Source organism: Sardina pilchardus, chromosome 22, assembly GCF_963854185.1.
Source record: "Sardina pilchardus chromosome 22, fSarPil1.1, whole genome shotgun sequence".
Classification (NCBI taxonomy): domain Eukaryota; kingdom Metazoa; phylum Chordata; class Actinopteri; order Clupeiformes; family Clupeidae; genus Sardina; species Sardina pilchardus.
Genome location: NC_085015.1, coordinates 18,571,469 through 18,590,273, shown reverse-complemented (window position 1 = coordinate 18,590,273; position 18,805 = coordinate 18,571,469). Strand labels below are relative to the sequence as shown.

Below are 18,805 nucleotides of genomic sequence, written 5' to 3'. Positions count from 1 at the left end.
AATGCTCGTTGCTGAACCCCGAGACTTGCCATGCCTTACATAATCTGTTTTTGTTTGTCAAGTCTGTTCCTTGCGCGGACCGACATGTATGCCCATCGGGAGCAGTACAGTTACATTAGATGTGGGTCAGTGTTGATTGATTTTTAACACTGGAATGTGGTGTCCAGATGACAGCGAGACTACAGGGAACCAAATATTTGTGCGAATGCAGAGGTTTGGACTGAAAGCAATTTGCGCACAGACTGTCGTATAATCCCTTCGTGAGAATGCACACAAACGCATACACACGCACGCACACACAGACGTGCACGCACGCACACACACACACACACACACACACACACACACAAACACACACACACACACACACAAACTCACACACACACACACACACACAGTCACACACAAACATGCAGGCAGGTTAAACCAGTTCAACTGGTTTTACTAGTTTACTGAATTAAAAAAATCACCTTTGCTAACCCACAGACAGAGCTTGCTGTGTCTTTTCACTGTATATTGATTGTGTGGGTGAGTTCTCTCAGATAAGATAAGTGGCCAACCTCCTGCCCACTAAACAAAGCCACAATGCTTTAGGAACATTTATTACATTCTTTTCTAACTAGTCTGTAAACTGAGCACTTCCAGGAATAATCCCAGGACCAGGACACAGATTTGCATGCTGCTGAAGTGTCCATAAACAGCTGGATAATTCTAAATTCCCACTCTAAATATACTAGACTTGTTCTGAGTTGCAGGAACACAGAAGACAAAGTACTGTAGTACCTGCACGAAGCAAAGAGGATTGAGTGCACAACAGATTTGCTAGACAATACAATGGAATATCTGCTGGTCAGTGGGCATCTCCTTCCATGGCTTTTCTTAAAACTCCACCTTGTTGCAAACCACACATGAATACATGTATAGATTTTTTTAAAAAAGTAAAAAAAAAAAACCCATATGGTTGGTTTGCAAGCACACTTCCTGTCGAAGGTTGTAGCAATGAATGCCTGACATAGGGGCTGATGACTTGGTTTAATTTTAATTCAGGCACACACACACAATGTAGAACAGCTTGTTCCGACATCAATATATTTTCTCAATACCATCATGTGTGGTTGACTTTGTGATAACAATCACTGCTGCTGCTTGGTTTGAATACAAAACATAACTACCAGCAGAACGCAATTAAGAGTAAACAAGTCCCTCTGTGTCCAAGGGACAAAGCCGCATGTCCAAGCCTGACACTGAAAATGAGTTGCAGGCCACGTCAGCTCATTGTGAGTACCCTAGCCTGCCCCTTCTGTGAGGTCAAGTATGTCCAGCGGACACATCTGTAGTTTTGTAGTGGTCAAGAGGCAGCTGGGAGTCATGCTACCCGTACATGCTGGCAAAGCAAGATCTGTTTGATGATGACAGTGCAGTAGTTGCTGGACAATATTATTGCATCCTTATTGGGTGAGAAAAGTGAGACTTTTAATGAGCTTTTCACATATAAAAACTGAAAAAAAGTGCTTCAGTAAAAGTAAGTGCTTGCAGACATTGATTTCCTCACAGCAACAATATGGACTGTTTTCGTTACATCGTCTGAACACAGGTTGCGTACCTTACATACATGTAGACCTAAATGCTTCCGTGCAAATTGATTCATTCACTCACTCATTCATCAATCCAAGTTTTGTTCCCCACTTTATCAAATTCTATACTGAAAATAGGTTAAGATCAAACATTCTTTAATGCTAAATAGAACACTGTAATGGAGAGGGAAAATGGTCTGTGAGTGATTTGCTGCAGCATTAAATATGACAAAAACAATGGTTTTTGATGTCAAAATTGGTGAGAGATGTAAAGTAACTATAAGCAGACATATTTAAGTACAGTAATTAAAGGTGCTCTAAGCAATGTTAGGTAATGTCACTTGTGTTGACGTTTAAACAATACAGAGAACTAGCATGCTACTCCCTCCCCCTCCCTCCCGTACATTTGACACTCTCCTAAACACACATCTCGTTGGTGATAGGCTTGAAGAGTTTGTTATGTTTTTATGGTCCAGGCTGGAACAGGATGGGTTTTTTGTTTTGTTTTAGTGTGTAGCGCCCCTTTGCTGTGCTGGCAATTAATAGGGGTGGCTATCCTGAATCCTGTTAAATGATGAATTAAACTAAAATGTTTAACCTTAATGATTTGTCTTTTCTTTTATACTTTTGGGTAACTAAACATATAGCAATATTAAGCTAAGTCACTAAGCATCAATTCACCTTGAAGTTAAATGTATTCACCTTACTTAATAACCACACACTTTTGCAAAAATAACTATTTACTATATATTACACATTCATACATTCCAACCTTCAATAGCTTTCAAGCTTCAAACACGTTTCAGTTCAGGTTTCAATTGAAAACCAACATTCAAGCAGTTATCACAATAACAAGTTCGTTTGAATTCAAATAAAATACCAAAACCTTTCACTATATCCTATAGCCGGCAATCATAACTAAATGAATCAAAATGAATACCCCAGACGTCATTAGAGTTCACGGTGCAGGCCTGTTCGTAGCTAGCGTTCGTTGAAACAGTGTTGCTAGTGTTCGTTGAAACTGCGTTGAGAAGTAGCCGAGCTAGCCACTCCAGTGCAAAGTCCCTGGCAAGCCACTTTGTGCTAAGTCACGCCGACTAGCCAGATGCTTTCCAATCGCGGGGAAATCTAGTTCGTTGTTTCCGAAATTCTCCTCCAAACACGACCACGCCACTGTTAAATGTTTTCCAAGACTCACTTGTTGTTTGTCCATCAACATTCACAGCTTTTAGCGAGTGTTTTACTCACTCACGGCATAAACTAAACTGAAGTTCGGTTACAGCAAACATTCTATCAACACACACTGTCGTTCTTCCTTTTCCCTCGTGTCGTTCTTCTCTCCAACTCACTTCCTCATCACCCTTGACCTCTAACTCAGTCCTCATTGGTTCAAATAACATAAATGCAACATAAAATACCACATTTCACGTATTTCCTCTTTTAGATACACACATGTTATCTTAACAATATTTCCATAATTATGAAATTAGAAACACAATGCATTTACCCAATAAACAATGCATTAACATACACCTCACAATATATGCATGAACTCTTGTAACATCACTTCAAATGTTTTTAACCCTTTTTAACTCTTATTTATTCTATTTATTAAACCTAACTTATTCTATTTATGTATTTTCAAACATAACTTATTATGTAATTTCTCAAAGGGCTACATCCTCCCCCTTCTAAATTGTCTGCATGTCCTCATGAGACACACTAGAACATAGTCAAACTAACTTTGGTCTTAACATCCTAGTTTAATAATTATGCCTTTATGCACAATAGTAATGGGCTGATCTCTAGCCTTTCCTGGTTCATCATAGGTAAGACGAATTACAGGCTTCACTTGTCTCTTAGAACTAGTTCTTGGTCTAAGATCCCTATCTATCGTTGTGGCAGACCTAGGTTTAGCTTTAGGAGTACTAATAGGCGTTTTATACTCCCCTAGTTCTGGCTCAGAGTCAGAGTGGTCAGAGTCAGTGGAATGAGCACTAGCATCCTCTTCTGACTGACACTCCTCACATTCATCATCAGGAGCTTGGTCTTGACGGTCCCCTTGTTCTGACACTTCATCAAGTTCCTCCGGTTCAGAGACTTCATCTTCAGTGTGTATAGAGACTCTCTGATCCTCTTCACTTAGTTCATGGACAGATGGCTCATGTTCTTCTCCCGGAGTACCAGTAACATCAGGCTCCTCATAGGTCCTCCTACGTAAGAGCTTATGCAGGTATTCTCCATATGATCTCTGAGGTCTCCCATAGTCCATGTCCATGTCTGAAGATGAATCAGTGTCCTCATATCTCACTTCAGGTGTTCTTTCAATGTTTTCTTTGTGTCTATTCTTCCTTTGCAGACGTGTCTTAGGTCTCAATGCTGATTCTCCATGATCTTTGACCTCAGGCATTCTCATGGACTGACTGACAGGTAAGAGATGATCTCGGTGCATCGTTTTCACTCCACCTTTTCCATCCTCAGGTTTCACCTTATAAACTGGCAAATTGGGCAGTTTTCCAACCACGACATATGGTACAGAGCTCCAGCGGCCTTCAAGTTTGTGTTTACCTTTCAGTCCCAGGTTTCTGAGCAGCACTCGGTCACCAATGTCAACAGTCTGGAAACGCACTTTCTGATCGTATGCTCTTTTGTTTCTCTGATGCGTCTTATCTGCTGCATCACGGGCTAGTTGGTAGGCTTTCTGAAGATCTACCTTAAGTTTCTCCACATACCGGGTATGGTGTCTGTCTCCGGTTCCATCAGGTGAGGTTCCAAAGCAAAGATCTACTGGCAGCCTAGCTTCTCTGCCAAACATCAGTAGATATGGTGAGTATCCAGTTGAGTCACATTTCGTACTGTTGTAAGCATGAACAACGTATGGAACGTGTTGACTCCAGGAATGTTTCTTGTCATGCCCCAAGGTCGCTAACATTGAGAGTAGAGTGCGGTTGAATCTTTCGGGTTGAGGGTCCCCTTGAGGATGATAAGGTGTGGTGCGGGATTTCCGTACCCCCAGGATCATCAAGAGCTCTCGAATCAATCGACTCTCAAAGTCTCGGCCTTGGTCTGAATGTATTCTGCTGGGCAGACCATAATGAATGAAATATTTCTCCACAAGAACTTTGGCCACTGTGAGGGCTTTTTGGTTCCTCGTGGGAAACGCCTGTGCGTACCGTGTAAAATGATCGGTCACAACTAATACATTGCTAATTCCTCTTGAATCAGGTTCCATGGAGAGAAAATCAATGCAAACTAAGTCCATAGGACCACTGCTCACAATCTGGTGCAGGGGTGCAGCCTTTTTGAAAGGGGTTTTACACATGACACATTCTCCACAGTCTCTGACATACTGTTCAACATCTATTGCCATCTTGGGCCAATAGAACCTACTTCGTAGCAAATCTGTGGTCCTCTCTACTCCAAGATGACCCATGTCATCATGTAAAGACTTGAGGACAGCCTCTCGGAACTCAGCAGGCAGCACGAGCTAGGTTACCTGGTCTCCAGAGGGTTTCTTGCTCTTCCTATGGAGTAGTCCATCTTTCAGCAACAGACGGTCTCTCTCCCGCTTGAACAGCATCATCTCGGGCTTTGTCTCTTTGTCACTCGGCCACTTCCCTTGTTGCATGGCCTCAATCACTCTCCTGATGACGCAATCCATTTGCTGAGCTTCCTTCAAGTCAGCTTTGGACAGTTGTCGCAAGGAAAGCAGGTCAAGGTGAGTAGGGAAAGCGAACACATCAGGGATGCACTCAGGGGAAGCTCCCAGCTGATCAACATATCTGGATGCCGGACTAGACGACACAGAAGTGTAGATCCTCTGACAGATGGATTTGACTCCACTCTGAGGTATCTCTTCCCACTTTCCTCTCCTAACCTCATCAGCCATGTTCCTGGACAGCAAGTCGGCATCAATGTTGTTCTTGCCGGGCCGATACTGGATGTTAAAGTCATATGTCGCTAAAGCAGCCAGCCAGCGATGTCCTGTGGCGTTGAGCTTAGCTGTCGTTAACACATAGGTCATTGGATTATTATCCGTTCGAACTGTGAATTTAGCGCCATAGAGGTAATCGTGAAACTTATCCACGACCGCCCACTTAAGTGCCAAAAATTCAAGCTGGTGAACTGGATATCGCTGTTCAGTAGCACTCACTCTTCTGCTGGCAAAAGCCACTGGCCTAAGTCCTTCTGGGTGCTCTTGATACAATACAGCACCAAGCCCTTTCAAGCTGGCGTCTGTATGCAAGATGTAAGGCTTGTTAGCGTCTGCAAACGCAAGGACTGGGGCATTAGTGAGGCACTGAATAATGCGGTGGAAGGCATCGGTGCACATCTCATCCCACCGTTCCCCAAATGGTTCTGACTCTTTCAGGTAGGTTGTTGTCTTTTCTTTAAGCTGCTTCTTGCCTTTCTGTGTTGGTGCATAAACCTTGGTGAGCTCTGTGAGGGGTCTGACAATGGCGGAGTAATTGGCCACAAACCGACGATAATATCCGCAGAATCCCAAAAAAGACCTCAAAGATTTCAAATCTGTGGGCCGAGGCCAGTTAGTGACAGCCTCCACCTTCTCGGGATCTGTGGCGATTCCGTCAGCAGATATTATGTGTCCCACATATTTCACTTTGGGTTGGCAAAACTGGCACTTGTCAAGAGACAGCTTTAGTCCCACCTCTTCAAGTCGGTCTAGCACTTTGAGAAGCCTCTCCTCGTGTTCTTCTAAGGACTTCCCAAAAACTATCAAATCATCCAGGTAAACCAATACCTGAAGAAGGTTCATATCCCCTACGGCTTTTTCCATCAATCGTTGGAACGTCGCAGGGGCGCCAGTGATTCCCTGCGGCATTCTTTCGAATTGATAAAACCCTAGCGGGCAGATAAAGGCTGTTTTTTCCTTATCAGCTTCTGACATAGCAATCTGATAGTATCCTGACCTTAAGTCTAATACCGAAAACCACCTACTCCCGGTCAAGCAGTCCAGCGCATCGTCAATGCGGGGAGTGGTATATTGGTCAGGCACTGTACGACTATTAAGTGTTCTGTAGTCTATGCACATTCTAACACTGCCATTTTTCTTCCTAGCTACAACTATCGGGGAAGCGTATGGGCTACGGGACTCCTTGATAATGCTTGCTTTCAGAAGATCTTGCAAGTGTCTGCGCACATCTTCAATGTCAGCGGGAGCTAATCTCCGCGACCGTTCTCTAAATGGTCCTGTGTCTGATAGCCTGATATGATGCTCCACCCCTCTCGCCAGTCCCACATCCCATTCATGTACGGAAAACACATCGGCTCTTTCTGACAGTTTTTTCCGGAGTCTTGATCTCCAATGTTCTGGGATGGGTGAGTTGCCAAAGTTGATGAGGTGAGGGTCAAACTCTGTTGGCGTCACTCCAGTCTTTGACTCGATCTTGGGCAGTAAGGCAGGCATCACTGGATCAGCAGAACACAGATTACCCATAACTGTTCCAACTGGGAGGACAGTATCTCGTACTGACTCATTCCTAACCAGCACAGGAAAATGGTTCACATCTACCTCTAAACTAGGTACTACCATGGGCTGTAGTAACACACCAGCTGGAAGTGGGACAGTAGGTGAAGCCTCCACCATCAACACCTCTCTGTTCAACGGCTTCTCTAACTTCACGCAACATACAGCACGACAATCACCACCAGCAGGTAAGGTCAGCGGGCCAGGGCCCATCCACTGTACACTACCTACCTCCTCCTCTCCTTCGCAGTTCACCGGGACCACATTATGCACTGGTTCCTCAGCTTTGATACCCAGAGTCCGAGCTATATCTACCCCCGCAGTCTCCCTACAGAGCTTAGCCAACCGTTTGAAAAGACTGGCGTTGGTACCCAGGATAACAGGAATCTGGTCAGGAGTTCTGGGGCCAGGACAGATCAACGCTAACACTGAGATAACTTCTTTGGATCCAGTGACACTCTCAGGAAACTCTACATCTACAACAACATAGCCCAGGTAAGGATAGCTAGTCTCGCTCAATCCCCATATGGCTAGGCCTGAAACGGGACGGATCGGTACATCTGGCAAATGCTGTTTATACCAGGTCTCAAAAATTATCGTTACTTGTGAACCACTGTCAAGTACAGCATCACACTTCTGGCCATTCACTCTCAAAGGCACAACAGACGGTGGACCTATAAGCCCTTTAGGAATCTCTCTGGCTACTGCTGAAGTCACTTCACTTTTCTTGACGGAGCAGACAGTGTCAGGACTCTTTTCTTCTTGGCTAGGTGACTGTCCCTCTTTAGCTTTTCTGAGAGAGTGAATGAGCTTTTGAATGACTTTACTCTGGTTCTCTGCATTCTGACACTTGGTGGCAAAGTGCCCGTTTTCACCACACCTGTAGCAGATGCTATCACCCGAGTCTCGGGAAGGCTTGTATGGCTTTTGGCTGTTTTGAGTGGGTCTGAATGACTCTACTCTTAATGCATTGGCTGGCGCATCGGAGACTTTGGCCCCTTTGGAGGTAATTTTCCTCTGTAACATTTGGACTTGTTTTCTCAATGCTACAACCTCTGCATTTTCACATCTTTCCGACAGAGGGCTCTGGACAACTGGAGCAGGCCCTTTGTCATCATCAGCCTCTTGCTGAGGCTTAGTGGTCATTGTAGCGAACAACGACTTCAGCTCCTTGATATCTGCTTTCAAGCTCTGTATGTCTGACTGTTGGCTATCTACCTCCTTGTTGGCATGAACTCTATGAACAGATGTACTAAGCTTGACTCTAGCAGCTGCATATTCCTCTTCAGCCCGGATTTCAGCTAGCAGCTCTAAAAACTTAGGAGGATTCTGCTTTCGCTCCCTTAATTTGAGCTGAACAAGCATCAAGTCCGAATGTATGGCTCCACGCAGTAGCTGCTCTACTCGGGCTGCATCCACACGACTGGCAGGAATACCACCTTTGCTAACTACCTTAGTAAGGGACTGTTCTAGTCGCCTCAGGAAAGTAGACAGTTTCTCATCTTTTTCTTGCTGCAATAGCCTAAATTCAAAGTAGAGGTCTTCACCTGACTCTGCCGTGCCGAATGCGCTCTCAATCGCATCCAAACATTCAGAAGGGGTAACGTCAGCCTCAGCTGTCCGCACTGCTTTCACTACAGCTAGAGCAGGTCCTCTAAGACACTCCATAATACGTCTTCGCTTTTCTTTATCCGAGCACTCGCTCTCTTCTACCATCAAACGAGCCTGCTCAAGCCAGGGCTCAAAAGCTTCTTCCCCTGCGGGTGTGGGTAATGTGCCAGAAAACATCCGCAGACGACGATAACTAGTGTTTTCTCCTTTTGGCTTCTCCATTTTAGACAACACATCTCCAACAGCACGAATGATGGACTCAGCCGAGCCACTGGGTGCTGCCGCATCAAGCAAAACTTTCAATGGGGTCTGTGCGTCTCCATCCGATACTGAACGTTCAGCAAGGACGATAGGCCAACGGTCTTCTAGAGTGGGGTGTTTAACTTCAGACGGGACCTTGGTTGGATCAATCTTCTCTTTACATTCACACAGAACTGCTAAACAGTCCAGCTTTGAATAAAATCTTCGGCCTCGTACTCGCACTCTTCCTAAGGCTTTCACTGTTTCCAGGGCCTCTTCAATCTGGGCCACTTCAGAACCTTTGGTAACCAGTGCAAGCAAAACATGGTCTTCGTCGAGTGACTCACCTTTACACCACTCTCTGAGCTCCGTAACCAACTCTAAATGCATAGACTGAATATCCATTGCCATTAGCTTTAAACACTTACTTTAGAAATTATTAGCAAAATTTGACCTATTTGTGCTTTTATCGCTAATGGACACCCAAAAGATAACTAAAATCACTAATTTAACTAAAACAATCTCAGCAGTGCCTCCATGTTATGTAGCGCCCCTTTGCTGTGCTGGCAATTAATAGGGGTGGCTATCCTGAATCCTGTTAAATGATGAATTAAACTAAAATGTTTAACCTTAATGATTTGTCTTTTCTTTTATACTTTTGGGTAACTAAACATATAGCAATATTAAGCTAAGTCACTAAGCATCAATTCACCTTGAAGTTAAATGTATTCACCTTACTTAATAACCACACACTTTTGCAAAAATAACTATTTACTATATATTACACATTCATACATTCCAACCTTCAATAGCTTTCAAGCTTCAAACACGTTTCAGTTCAGGTTTCAATTGAAAACCAACATTCAAGCAGTTATCACAATAACAAGTTCGTTTGAATTCAAATAAAATACCAAAACCTTTCACTATATCCTATAGCCGGCAATCATAACTAAATGAATCAAAATGAATACCCCAGACGTCATTAGAGTTCACGGTGCAGGCCTGTTCGTAGCTAGCGTTCGTTGAAACAGTGTTGCTAGTGTTCGTTGAAACTGCGTTGAGAAGTAGCCGAGCTAGCCACTCCAGTGCAAAGTCCCTGGCAAGCCACTTTGTGCTAAGTCACGCCGACTAGCCAGATGCTTTCCAATCGCGGGGAAATCTAGTTCGTTGTTTCCGAAATTCTCCTCCAAACACGACCACGCCACTGTTAAATGTTTTCCAAGACTCACTTGTTGTTTGTCCATCAACATTCACAGCTTTTAGCGAGTGTTTTACTCACTCACGGCATAAACTAAACTGAAGTTCGGTTACAGCAAACATTCTATCAACACACACTGTCGTTCTTCCTTTTCCCTCGTGTCGTTCTTCTCTCCAACTCACTTCCTCATCACCCTTGACCTCTAACTCAGTCCTCATTGGTTCAAATAACATAAATGCAACATAAAATACCACATTTCACGTATTTCCTCTTTTAGATACACACATGTTATCTTAACAATATTTCCATAATTATGAAATTAGAAACACAATGCATTTACCCAATAAACAATGCATTAACATACACCTCACAATATATGCATGAACTCTTGTAACATCACTTCAAATGTTTTTAACCCTTTTTAACTCTTATTTATTCTATTTATTAAACCTAACTTATTCTATTTATGTATTTTCAAACATAACTTATTATGTAATTTCTCAAAGGGCTACATCTGCATTCAGGGCAGAGGCAGCCTGCGGATGGTGAGATGATGTTTGCCGTATGTGACAATTTTGTTTTGCTTAGAAACTGCGTAACAACGTTTAAAGCACCTTTATGTATGAATGGGGAGAATTTCTACTTTACTTGAGTTTTTATTTTTCTTCCTATTTTTAATTTCCCTTTTTCCCCCAATTTCACTTTTATTGTTCTAGCTACTTTTCACTTTACAAGTCTAAAGTAGGCTAAAATCAATTGCAAATGAGAAACAACAGGCACAGTTTCTCTTCATGTTACATATTTGCAACCCCAACATATTCTGACCTAATCTCATCACAGGGCACAGCAATCAATGAAGACACAGTGACAGAGTTTAGGCCTAGTGAATCTAACTCAGACATACTGTAGCACAGGAAGGCTGTTGAAAGGATCTGAATTAAATTTAAATTTTAACTGCTTGCCTTTCATTAATAGCATAGCTTTTGTTTAGGTTTAAGCCATTTAGGCTCACATGTATTCATGGAGTGTGATGCTGCCTTTCTAAACCTGTTGGATATACATTATCGGTGTATAAAAGGAAGCAGCAGTGAAAAATGAACGGCAGCCATACCTTTGCTCAGGCTTTGAAGACATTGCGTATGAAGTGTAGGCATCCAATTTTCAAAAGTACTGCATGAATTGAACAGCCTATCCAAAGCTCTGACTGCTTTCTTTTTCATTAAAATCATTGCTGTGGGAGGGGGTTACACCCCACCTGGCCAAAAGCTTTTACTAGTAGCCTACTTTGCACACCTACTTTCAGTACTTAAGTTTTTTTTATATACTGTATACTGTATAGTGGGCTACTTGTCATAGGCCTACTTCAGTAAAATCAAGATGCTTTAAGACGTTTACTTAAGTGGTATGCTTAGATTACTTTTACTTTTACTTACTGTAAGTCATTTCTGATCAATTATCTGTACTATTACAGTGTGGGTTTCATTTTATGAAATTGGCATTATATTTCAATTTGAGCCATTTTATCTGTTTACAATTGTTGACATGCACGTTTGTTTTGTGAAACGCCCTTAAATTATCCGCAGAGTATGAACTCTTGAACCAAATTGGTCGGTGTTCTTTGAATATGCCAGTTGCCAAATTCCTTTTCGATATAACGCCCTCACACAAATGACAGGTAGGCTAGGCTATGCCTAAGAGTCACCTCGCAAGGTAACATAATCATTTGCTCCTTTGATTCATTTGAGATATGTGTATTGGCATAATGCCTAGTAGGCTATTAAAGGTGCGTCTTTACGCAGCCATAGGAAGCAGCAGGTACCCAAACCGGTATTCGCGTAGCCGAGCTGTTTTGCAAATGGCCGGAAGTTAATCACTGTCTAAATGTGAACAACGCTTCTGATAGGTCAAAATCTACACACAGGTAGCCTACTTGCCGAAACTATTTTCTTGTCAGTACGGTCAAGGCTGCACCGAAACTCAGCACAGGTAGCCTATTTCCGACTAGTTTCACTTATTTTTATTAACACTTCGTGTTTTATCTGTAACTAGATATCAGGGCAAAGATTTTATTTAAAAGCTTTGTTTTAGGCTACTCAACTGTTCGATGGATTAATTCTCCCGCCAGATCGCTTATTGGACTCCTTTATTTTATTTTTTTGCTTTGTGTAGATGTGGTATTTTTGATTTTACGCCGCCAACAATGAAGATCCTGGGACTTTATTGTGCTGTTCTTTCGAGTATAGGTGAGTCACTCCTTACGTTTAACTCAGAAGTCAATACTTACCTGCGCCAGTGATGAAGGTTACCTTCTCCATGTAGCCGTATGGGCTAGGCTACTCGATACTACTGATTATGAGGATGCAATTGACGTGTAGTGGCGAACGTAAATCTAACGAATTATCCAATGTGGGCCATGCACAGACTGAATGTGGGTCAAAAGTTCGCTTCGCTGTTATTGGAAATACCCTGCCATAGAACAAGATTCAAAGACTGAACTTCGCACACAATTAGATGCCTTATCTAGAGTCATGTCTGGAATTCCTCTCTGTTCTCTGTGATATGTAGGACGACTGAAAAAAAAAGGATGTTTTGCTAATTTATCCCACCTACTCTTCCTGTCGTTTTCAGGTATTTTGACATGTACGGCTCAACGTAAGTAAATGGATGGGCAATTTTGACATATTTTGCATGCCGCTCACAGGTGCTTACTTAATGCTAAACCGCACTTCCTTTTGGTTGGATTAGAATGTGGGCGACAACAGCTGCAGAATAGGATTGTGGGAGGATTTGATGCAGAGGATGGTGCCTGGCCATGGCAGGTGGACATACAGGTAGGCCACCATACAGTACATACCCGATAAATGGTAAAATACCTGGTACTGTACAGGGAGCAATGCATAATGGCTCCTGAATATTGAACAATGTTTAGGGGGAGGTGCTTTTTGTAACATGAGGTGTGCATACTAAATGAGTGGCTGGTCAGGTGTTGACCATGGAATATGCTATTAGTTAAGGAGGCCTGGCATATGGTCCATTGAATGTAGGTGCATATTACATTTCAGTGGTTGAGTCTCATTTCAACCCACCTAGACAAAGACCACCCTTGTTGCATAATGATTTGCAAAGCGGTCAGACACATTATCAACATAGATCCTTGGTACCGAGTTTATTACAAAGAAAGTCCACAAGAAACTCTCACATAGTTGTGTTTGCAAACATTCAGTGACTGGTTGTTGGACAGTTTCACAAACGGCTCTGTTTGTTTTAGTGACATCTTTCTAAATATATTGAACATATCTTCCCAACTTCAGATGACTCACTGTCCTGAAGCACTGTCTATTAAGGGAGGGAGATCAGCATAATGTCTGTATTTAGCCTGGTAGACTGCAAAACCCTGGAAAAAAATGTCTCATCACGCAGCTTGGTCATTCTACCCATACATTGTTCTAAAACTGTTTTTCTTCAGCTGGCTGCCAACGTGGTCTGAATTTAGGCTATATGCATGGAAGGCTGTTCAGGTACCTCTTTTGTCTCCGGTGGAGCGTTATCTGTGTTGTAACGGCATCTTCTGTTTTATTTTGCTCCTTACATGTTCACTCCAACACAGAAGACATGGTTTGCCAAATAATCATTTTAGCACACGCATAAAGCCGTTTACATCATAACATGCTGATTCACTTGGTGGAACGACCAAGCGTGTCCGTGGAAACACTAATTACATTAACAATAGCAGCACAGGTTCAAACACACCTGGCTCTACCGGAAACAAAGGAGGTACCTGAACAGCCTTCTGTGCGTTGTGTGGCGCTTATAGTGGCACTTTTCCAGTCCAGCTGTTGTAAAGTCATTGCTCTTAGAAAATCTGGATACCTTTGTATTGTATATCTATAAACATCTAACTTACCGTTCATTGGCAAAATCATTGAAAATATATAGTTTTTAACCAATGAATGAACCAACTTCTACTTCAACTTTAACATCTAGTTCCTGTCTAGATCACTTCCAGTATCTTAGCACAGAAACGGCTCTTATCATGGTCTTAAACAATATACATTTTAACACTGATGCAGGGAAAACCTCAGCACTGATATTATTGGACCTTAGTGCAACTTTCGATTCTGTTGACCACAAAATTGTATTACACAACTTAGAGAAAAGCAAGGAACCCTGACAAAATATTGGCGTCATTATTGACTGTGACCTTAACGTCAATAGTCACATGAAGGCAATAACTAAATCAGCTTTCTACCATCTGAAAAATATTTCCGAGCTCAGAGGTCTTATGACACAACATTTAGGAAAACTTACTCATGTCTTCATCTCCAGTAGAGTCAACTATTGAAATGGCCTGTTCACTAGCCTTCCCAAGAAGACAATTAAGCAGCTCCAAGTGGTATTAAATGCTGCTGCAAGTGTTCTGACCAAAGCCAGAACAGCAGATCACATTACCCCGATACTTACATCCCTGCACTGGCTCACAGTTATGTATAGAATTGTACAGTTTTACTACTTGTTTATTAATCTTTGACTGGACATGCTACAACCCTATGTACCACCGAGACCTCTTACGTAGATCACAGGAGAAGCACTTGAATAAACCCCTGGTGTGAACAAAATGTGATAGAGCAACTTTCAGCCACAGGGCAGTCCTACTTTGGAATGAACTGATACTGAAGTGAAACATGTCTCAACTGCCACCATTTTTGAAGTCACGCTTCAAGGGGAAATTATTCACTATTGCCATCTCCTTAACTGATCTTAGAGTATTTATTTATTTGATCTTTTGACCTGTCTGCATTGTACGTTCTTTAGATTTTTATGATTTTCATTGAACCAGTTCTATGATTCTTTTATGATCCTTTTTTATTTTATTTTACTGTCTTACTGTATTTAGCTTTTTATTCATTTTTGTTTGACTTGACAAGTGCAATATGCCCTGCCGTGCTGGGTAGTTATTCTAAGAAGCAGTTTTAGAACAATCATTTCAAGCTCTCCTGACACCACAACTTTGTTTGGACACGTTTTAAACCCACGATGTAGGCAATGGGTGTCGCCAGGAGGTTTCACTTGAGTCAAAGGCTACGTGACGTCACGGGTTTCTACCTGAATTTCACCCTGGGTGACAGACTGCTTGCACCAAGAAAGCTTGAGCAGCATTACTTAAAAAAAAAACACCTTGAATGTGAATGTTAGGTTGGTGATAGTACACACTCAAATGGATTTATAATTCAACCTTTTCAATGCATTTGAATGGCGTTTTTGTTTCTCTTTAAGAGGTTGTCAACAAATGTTAAGAGGTTATCAGCTAACATTAGATGTGACACTATTGCTACTGTGTGCTACAACTATGTCCAGTATCGGTAACGTTTCTCAAATTTGACTTCCCCAGACTCAGAGCTCAGGCCATATTTGTGGAGGAACCATCATTGCAGAAGAGTGGGTGTTGTCTGCTGCCCATTGCTTCCCAAAGTAAGAACTATAATCCTACAAGGGATCGTGGGGTGTGTTCTGTGTGAAGGTGTAGCATGATACTTTTCATGTATCTATATCTGTGAGGCTTTACCCCTGGCTGTTTTCTTAATAGATTGCATCTCTCTAATCCACCAAAGGGAAGAAGTTTTTGCTCCATTGTTTTTTTGTTTTGGGGGTGTCGCATGAACTCCAGTGTTTGACATCAACAACACGGTCTCTGTCTAACTTTTCCTTCCATCTATCATCCGTCTCACTTTCTTTCATCCTTTCTTTCTCTCACACCATCATCACCTTCATAGTCCATATGATATCTCTTCGTACATCATCTATGCCGGTCGGCACCAGCTGAATGGCTGGAATCCCTTCCAGTCGAGCCACCGAATCCGCCGCGTGGTGATCCCGCCCGAGTACTCGGACCCGCAGGAGGGGGACGACATAGCCCTGGTGCAGCTGGACACCGGGGTCGTCTTTTCGGACCGGATCCAACCGATCTGCCTGCCCAACGCCAACATGTTCTTCCCCACCGGGATGCGATGCACCATCACCGGCTGGGGGAATATCAGAGATGGAGGTGAGCGGAGACTGCAGACAGCCAGGTGGGGTCGGGTAGGGAGGGGAATGGGGGGGTCGGGTCGGGTAGGGAGGGGAATGGGGGGGTCGGGTCAGGTAGGGAGGGGAATGGGGGGGTCGGGTCAGGTAGGGAGGGGAATGGGGGGTGGGGTCGGGTAGGGAGGGGAATGGGGGGACTGGAGAGAGAGGCTGAAAGCGGAGTCGGCTTGACTACGTAGACGTAATACCATTTGCAGAAGATGGGAGTGGATTGGGGAGGAAGGATGAAATAGCAAGACACAGAGATGGGATGGCTGAACAGGAATGTTTAAGCAAACTGTGAACTGACTGAACCATAGAGAGTGATGGATTATAGAAGAGAGGGTGAGGTGGGGGGATAAAGAAAGGCTGGTACAATAATGGATGGATCACAATCAAGATAAACTGAGTGAGAGTAAAGCTGACAGACTGAAAGATTGTAGTCTTTTGAGTAAAGCTTGAATGAGGGGCTTAAGCTTGAATTGTAGTTAAAAGACTACAATATTTCAAGAATCTTTCCCAAATCTTGTCAAAGTCTGTCAATGTAAGGTAAGCTTTAGATGGACAGTAATTTAAGAAGGTGAACTGTGGGAAAGAGTGGGGGGAAGACGGACTGGGTTTAAATGGGGAGGCTTTGTGGCTGCGTGCCACGCAGAATAAAAATGAACTACTTTTGGGGTGAAGGAGTCCCACTCTATGGCCCATTCCCAACCTCTCTCCTCGATGCTCGATGCTCGGTCCTCCAGGCTCGTTCCCACTGATCTATGACTAGCACTGGATAGACTATCCCATTGTTGCCGCCCATCATTCTTGATAAAGATCAGTGGGAACGAGGACCAAGGAAGGAAGGGAGGATATACAAAAAGACGAATGAGAGGCACCCTGTGATCCCCCCCCCCCCGTCCTCTCTTGTGTACTCATGCATTTCCTGTGTCCCTCCCTCCTCATCCACAGTGTCCCTACAAGGAGCTGGCACTCTGCAGCAGGTCACTGTACCCATCATCAGCCGGTCCTCCTGCCAGTCCATGTACAACGTCAACCCCAGCACCACCGATCCCGTCGACATTATGAGTGATATGATCTGCGCTGGCCATCAAGAGGGAGGCAAAGACTCCTGTCAGGTAAGGGGGTCAGAGAGGAAATAGGTTTGATGTTTTGTGTTGGTTGTTTTTAGGTTGTTTGGATTGGACCAATTAGGTTGTTTGGATCTTTAATTTGTTTCTGTGTAATAGTGTTATGTATTATATTTACTGTGCAAAGTGTTCAACAAGGCAATTGTAATTACCTCCGCCAAGGAGGTTATGTTTTCATCGGAGTTTGTTTGTTTGTTCGTCTGTCTGTCTGTCTGTCTGTTCGCAAGATAACTCAACAAGTTGTGGATGGATTTCAATGAAATTTTCAGGGAAGGTCTGAAATGACCCAGGGAAGAATCGATTACATTTTGGGAGTGATCCGTATCACTGTCTTGATCCAGAAGGCGGTTATGTTTTCACTTGGCGGAGGTTTGCGCTGTCTGAGCGCTTTTCTAGTTGTATTTACTGCAACTGCCAATGTCTCGTGATTGCTATGATAGGTTTGGTCACATGGTAGGGAAAGCACTGACTGACAGACGGGGCTACAGTAATGTCACTACCTCTGGCTAATTAAACAACAGTTAGCTCAGGCCCTCTGTTAGAACAGAGGTCTATTGTTTCCATCTTCAGTTTGCCACGTGTTGGGACGGAATTACACTCGTGGTGTTTGGACAACCATTTTGAATTCTATTGAATTAGTTAGGGTAGTTGAATTACCCAGATACCTGTGCTGACTTGTCTTAATTGTCTTGGCAGGGTGATTCTGGCGGACCTCTTGTTTGCCCCATGGTCAACGGCACCTGGGTTCAGGCCGGGATTGTGAGCTTCGGGCTGGGCTGCGCTCGTGCCAATCGCCCCGGCGTCTACTCCAAGGTCTCCTCGTTCACCAGCTTCATCGAGTCCCACATTCCACAGCTCCGGCTCTACGGCAACGCCGGACGGATCCGGGGGGCCGCGGCCACCATGTTGGCGTCCATTCTCACTGTCCTCGTGGTGGCGCACGTATTGAGATAAGTTTTCCCTCGGACGCAGGGAAGATTTAAAAATGACTAACTGCCACACCTCATACTATGCAAAGGTATCACCAGGAAATCGCCTCCTTATAAACAGCACTCCCCCGCATGTAAAGTAAGAATGTAAACACGATGATTGGATCTTACTTGATGAACAGCGTAAACATGTTCAAACATGGCCATTATACTTTTTCACTCTACACCATAGCGTGCCACCATTGTGCCTCAGAACCTGTTTAGCTCATGATCTGTAGTATCTCCCCACGTCGATACTATGAATGTGAAGATGGCTATTTCTATGGTCTGGGGTTTGCTAGAGGTAGTTCAATTCATACATATGCTCACAGTAAATGGGGACCATATAGGGTATTGCTTTTTTAAAAATGTGAAGCCAATTATGAAATTATTACGACTCATGAAGTATTCATTGCACAGTTGATCAAGTTATTGCATACATTTTTTGTATCTTTTATTTTTATATATGACGAAGAATCTCTTGTAGTTTTAAATGTATGATTATTGCAATAATAAAAAAAATATTTTATCCA

At 43.2% G+C, this 18,805-nt stretch overlaps 2 protein-coding genes across 2 annotated transcripts in view; one reads left to right on the top strand and one right to left on the bottom strand.

The window, feature by feature from the left end:
* LOC134070403 (paired box protein Pax-6-like) overlaps positions 1–12,499 on the bottom strand; it is a 26,356-nt gene extending 13,857 nt beyond the window's left edge. The window contains exon 1 of the mRNA XM_062526748.1: positions 12,396–12,499. The gene's annotated coding sequence lies outside the window, so the exon portion shown is untranslated. The remainder of the gene's footprint in view (positions 1–12,395) is intronic.
* zgc:92313 (uncharacterized protein LOC436869 homolog) lies at positions 12,031–18,805 on the top strand. The gene is made up of 8 exons (XM_062526746.1): positions 12,031–12,097; positions 12,281–12,354; positions 12,740–12,763; positions 12,857–12,942; positions 15,501–15,580; positions 15,883–16,154; positions 17,126–17,292; positions 18,001–18,805. Exons 2-8 carry the CDS (start codon positions 12,312–12,314, stop codon positions 18,256–18,258), a joined length of 930 nt encoding a protein of 309 aa, XP_062382730.1. The 5' UTR covers positions 12,031–12,097; positions 12,281–12,311; the 3' UTR covers positions 18,259–18,805.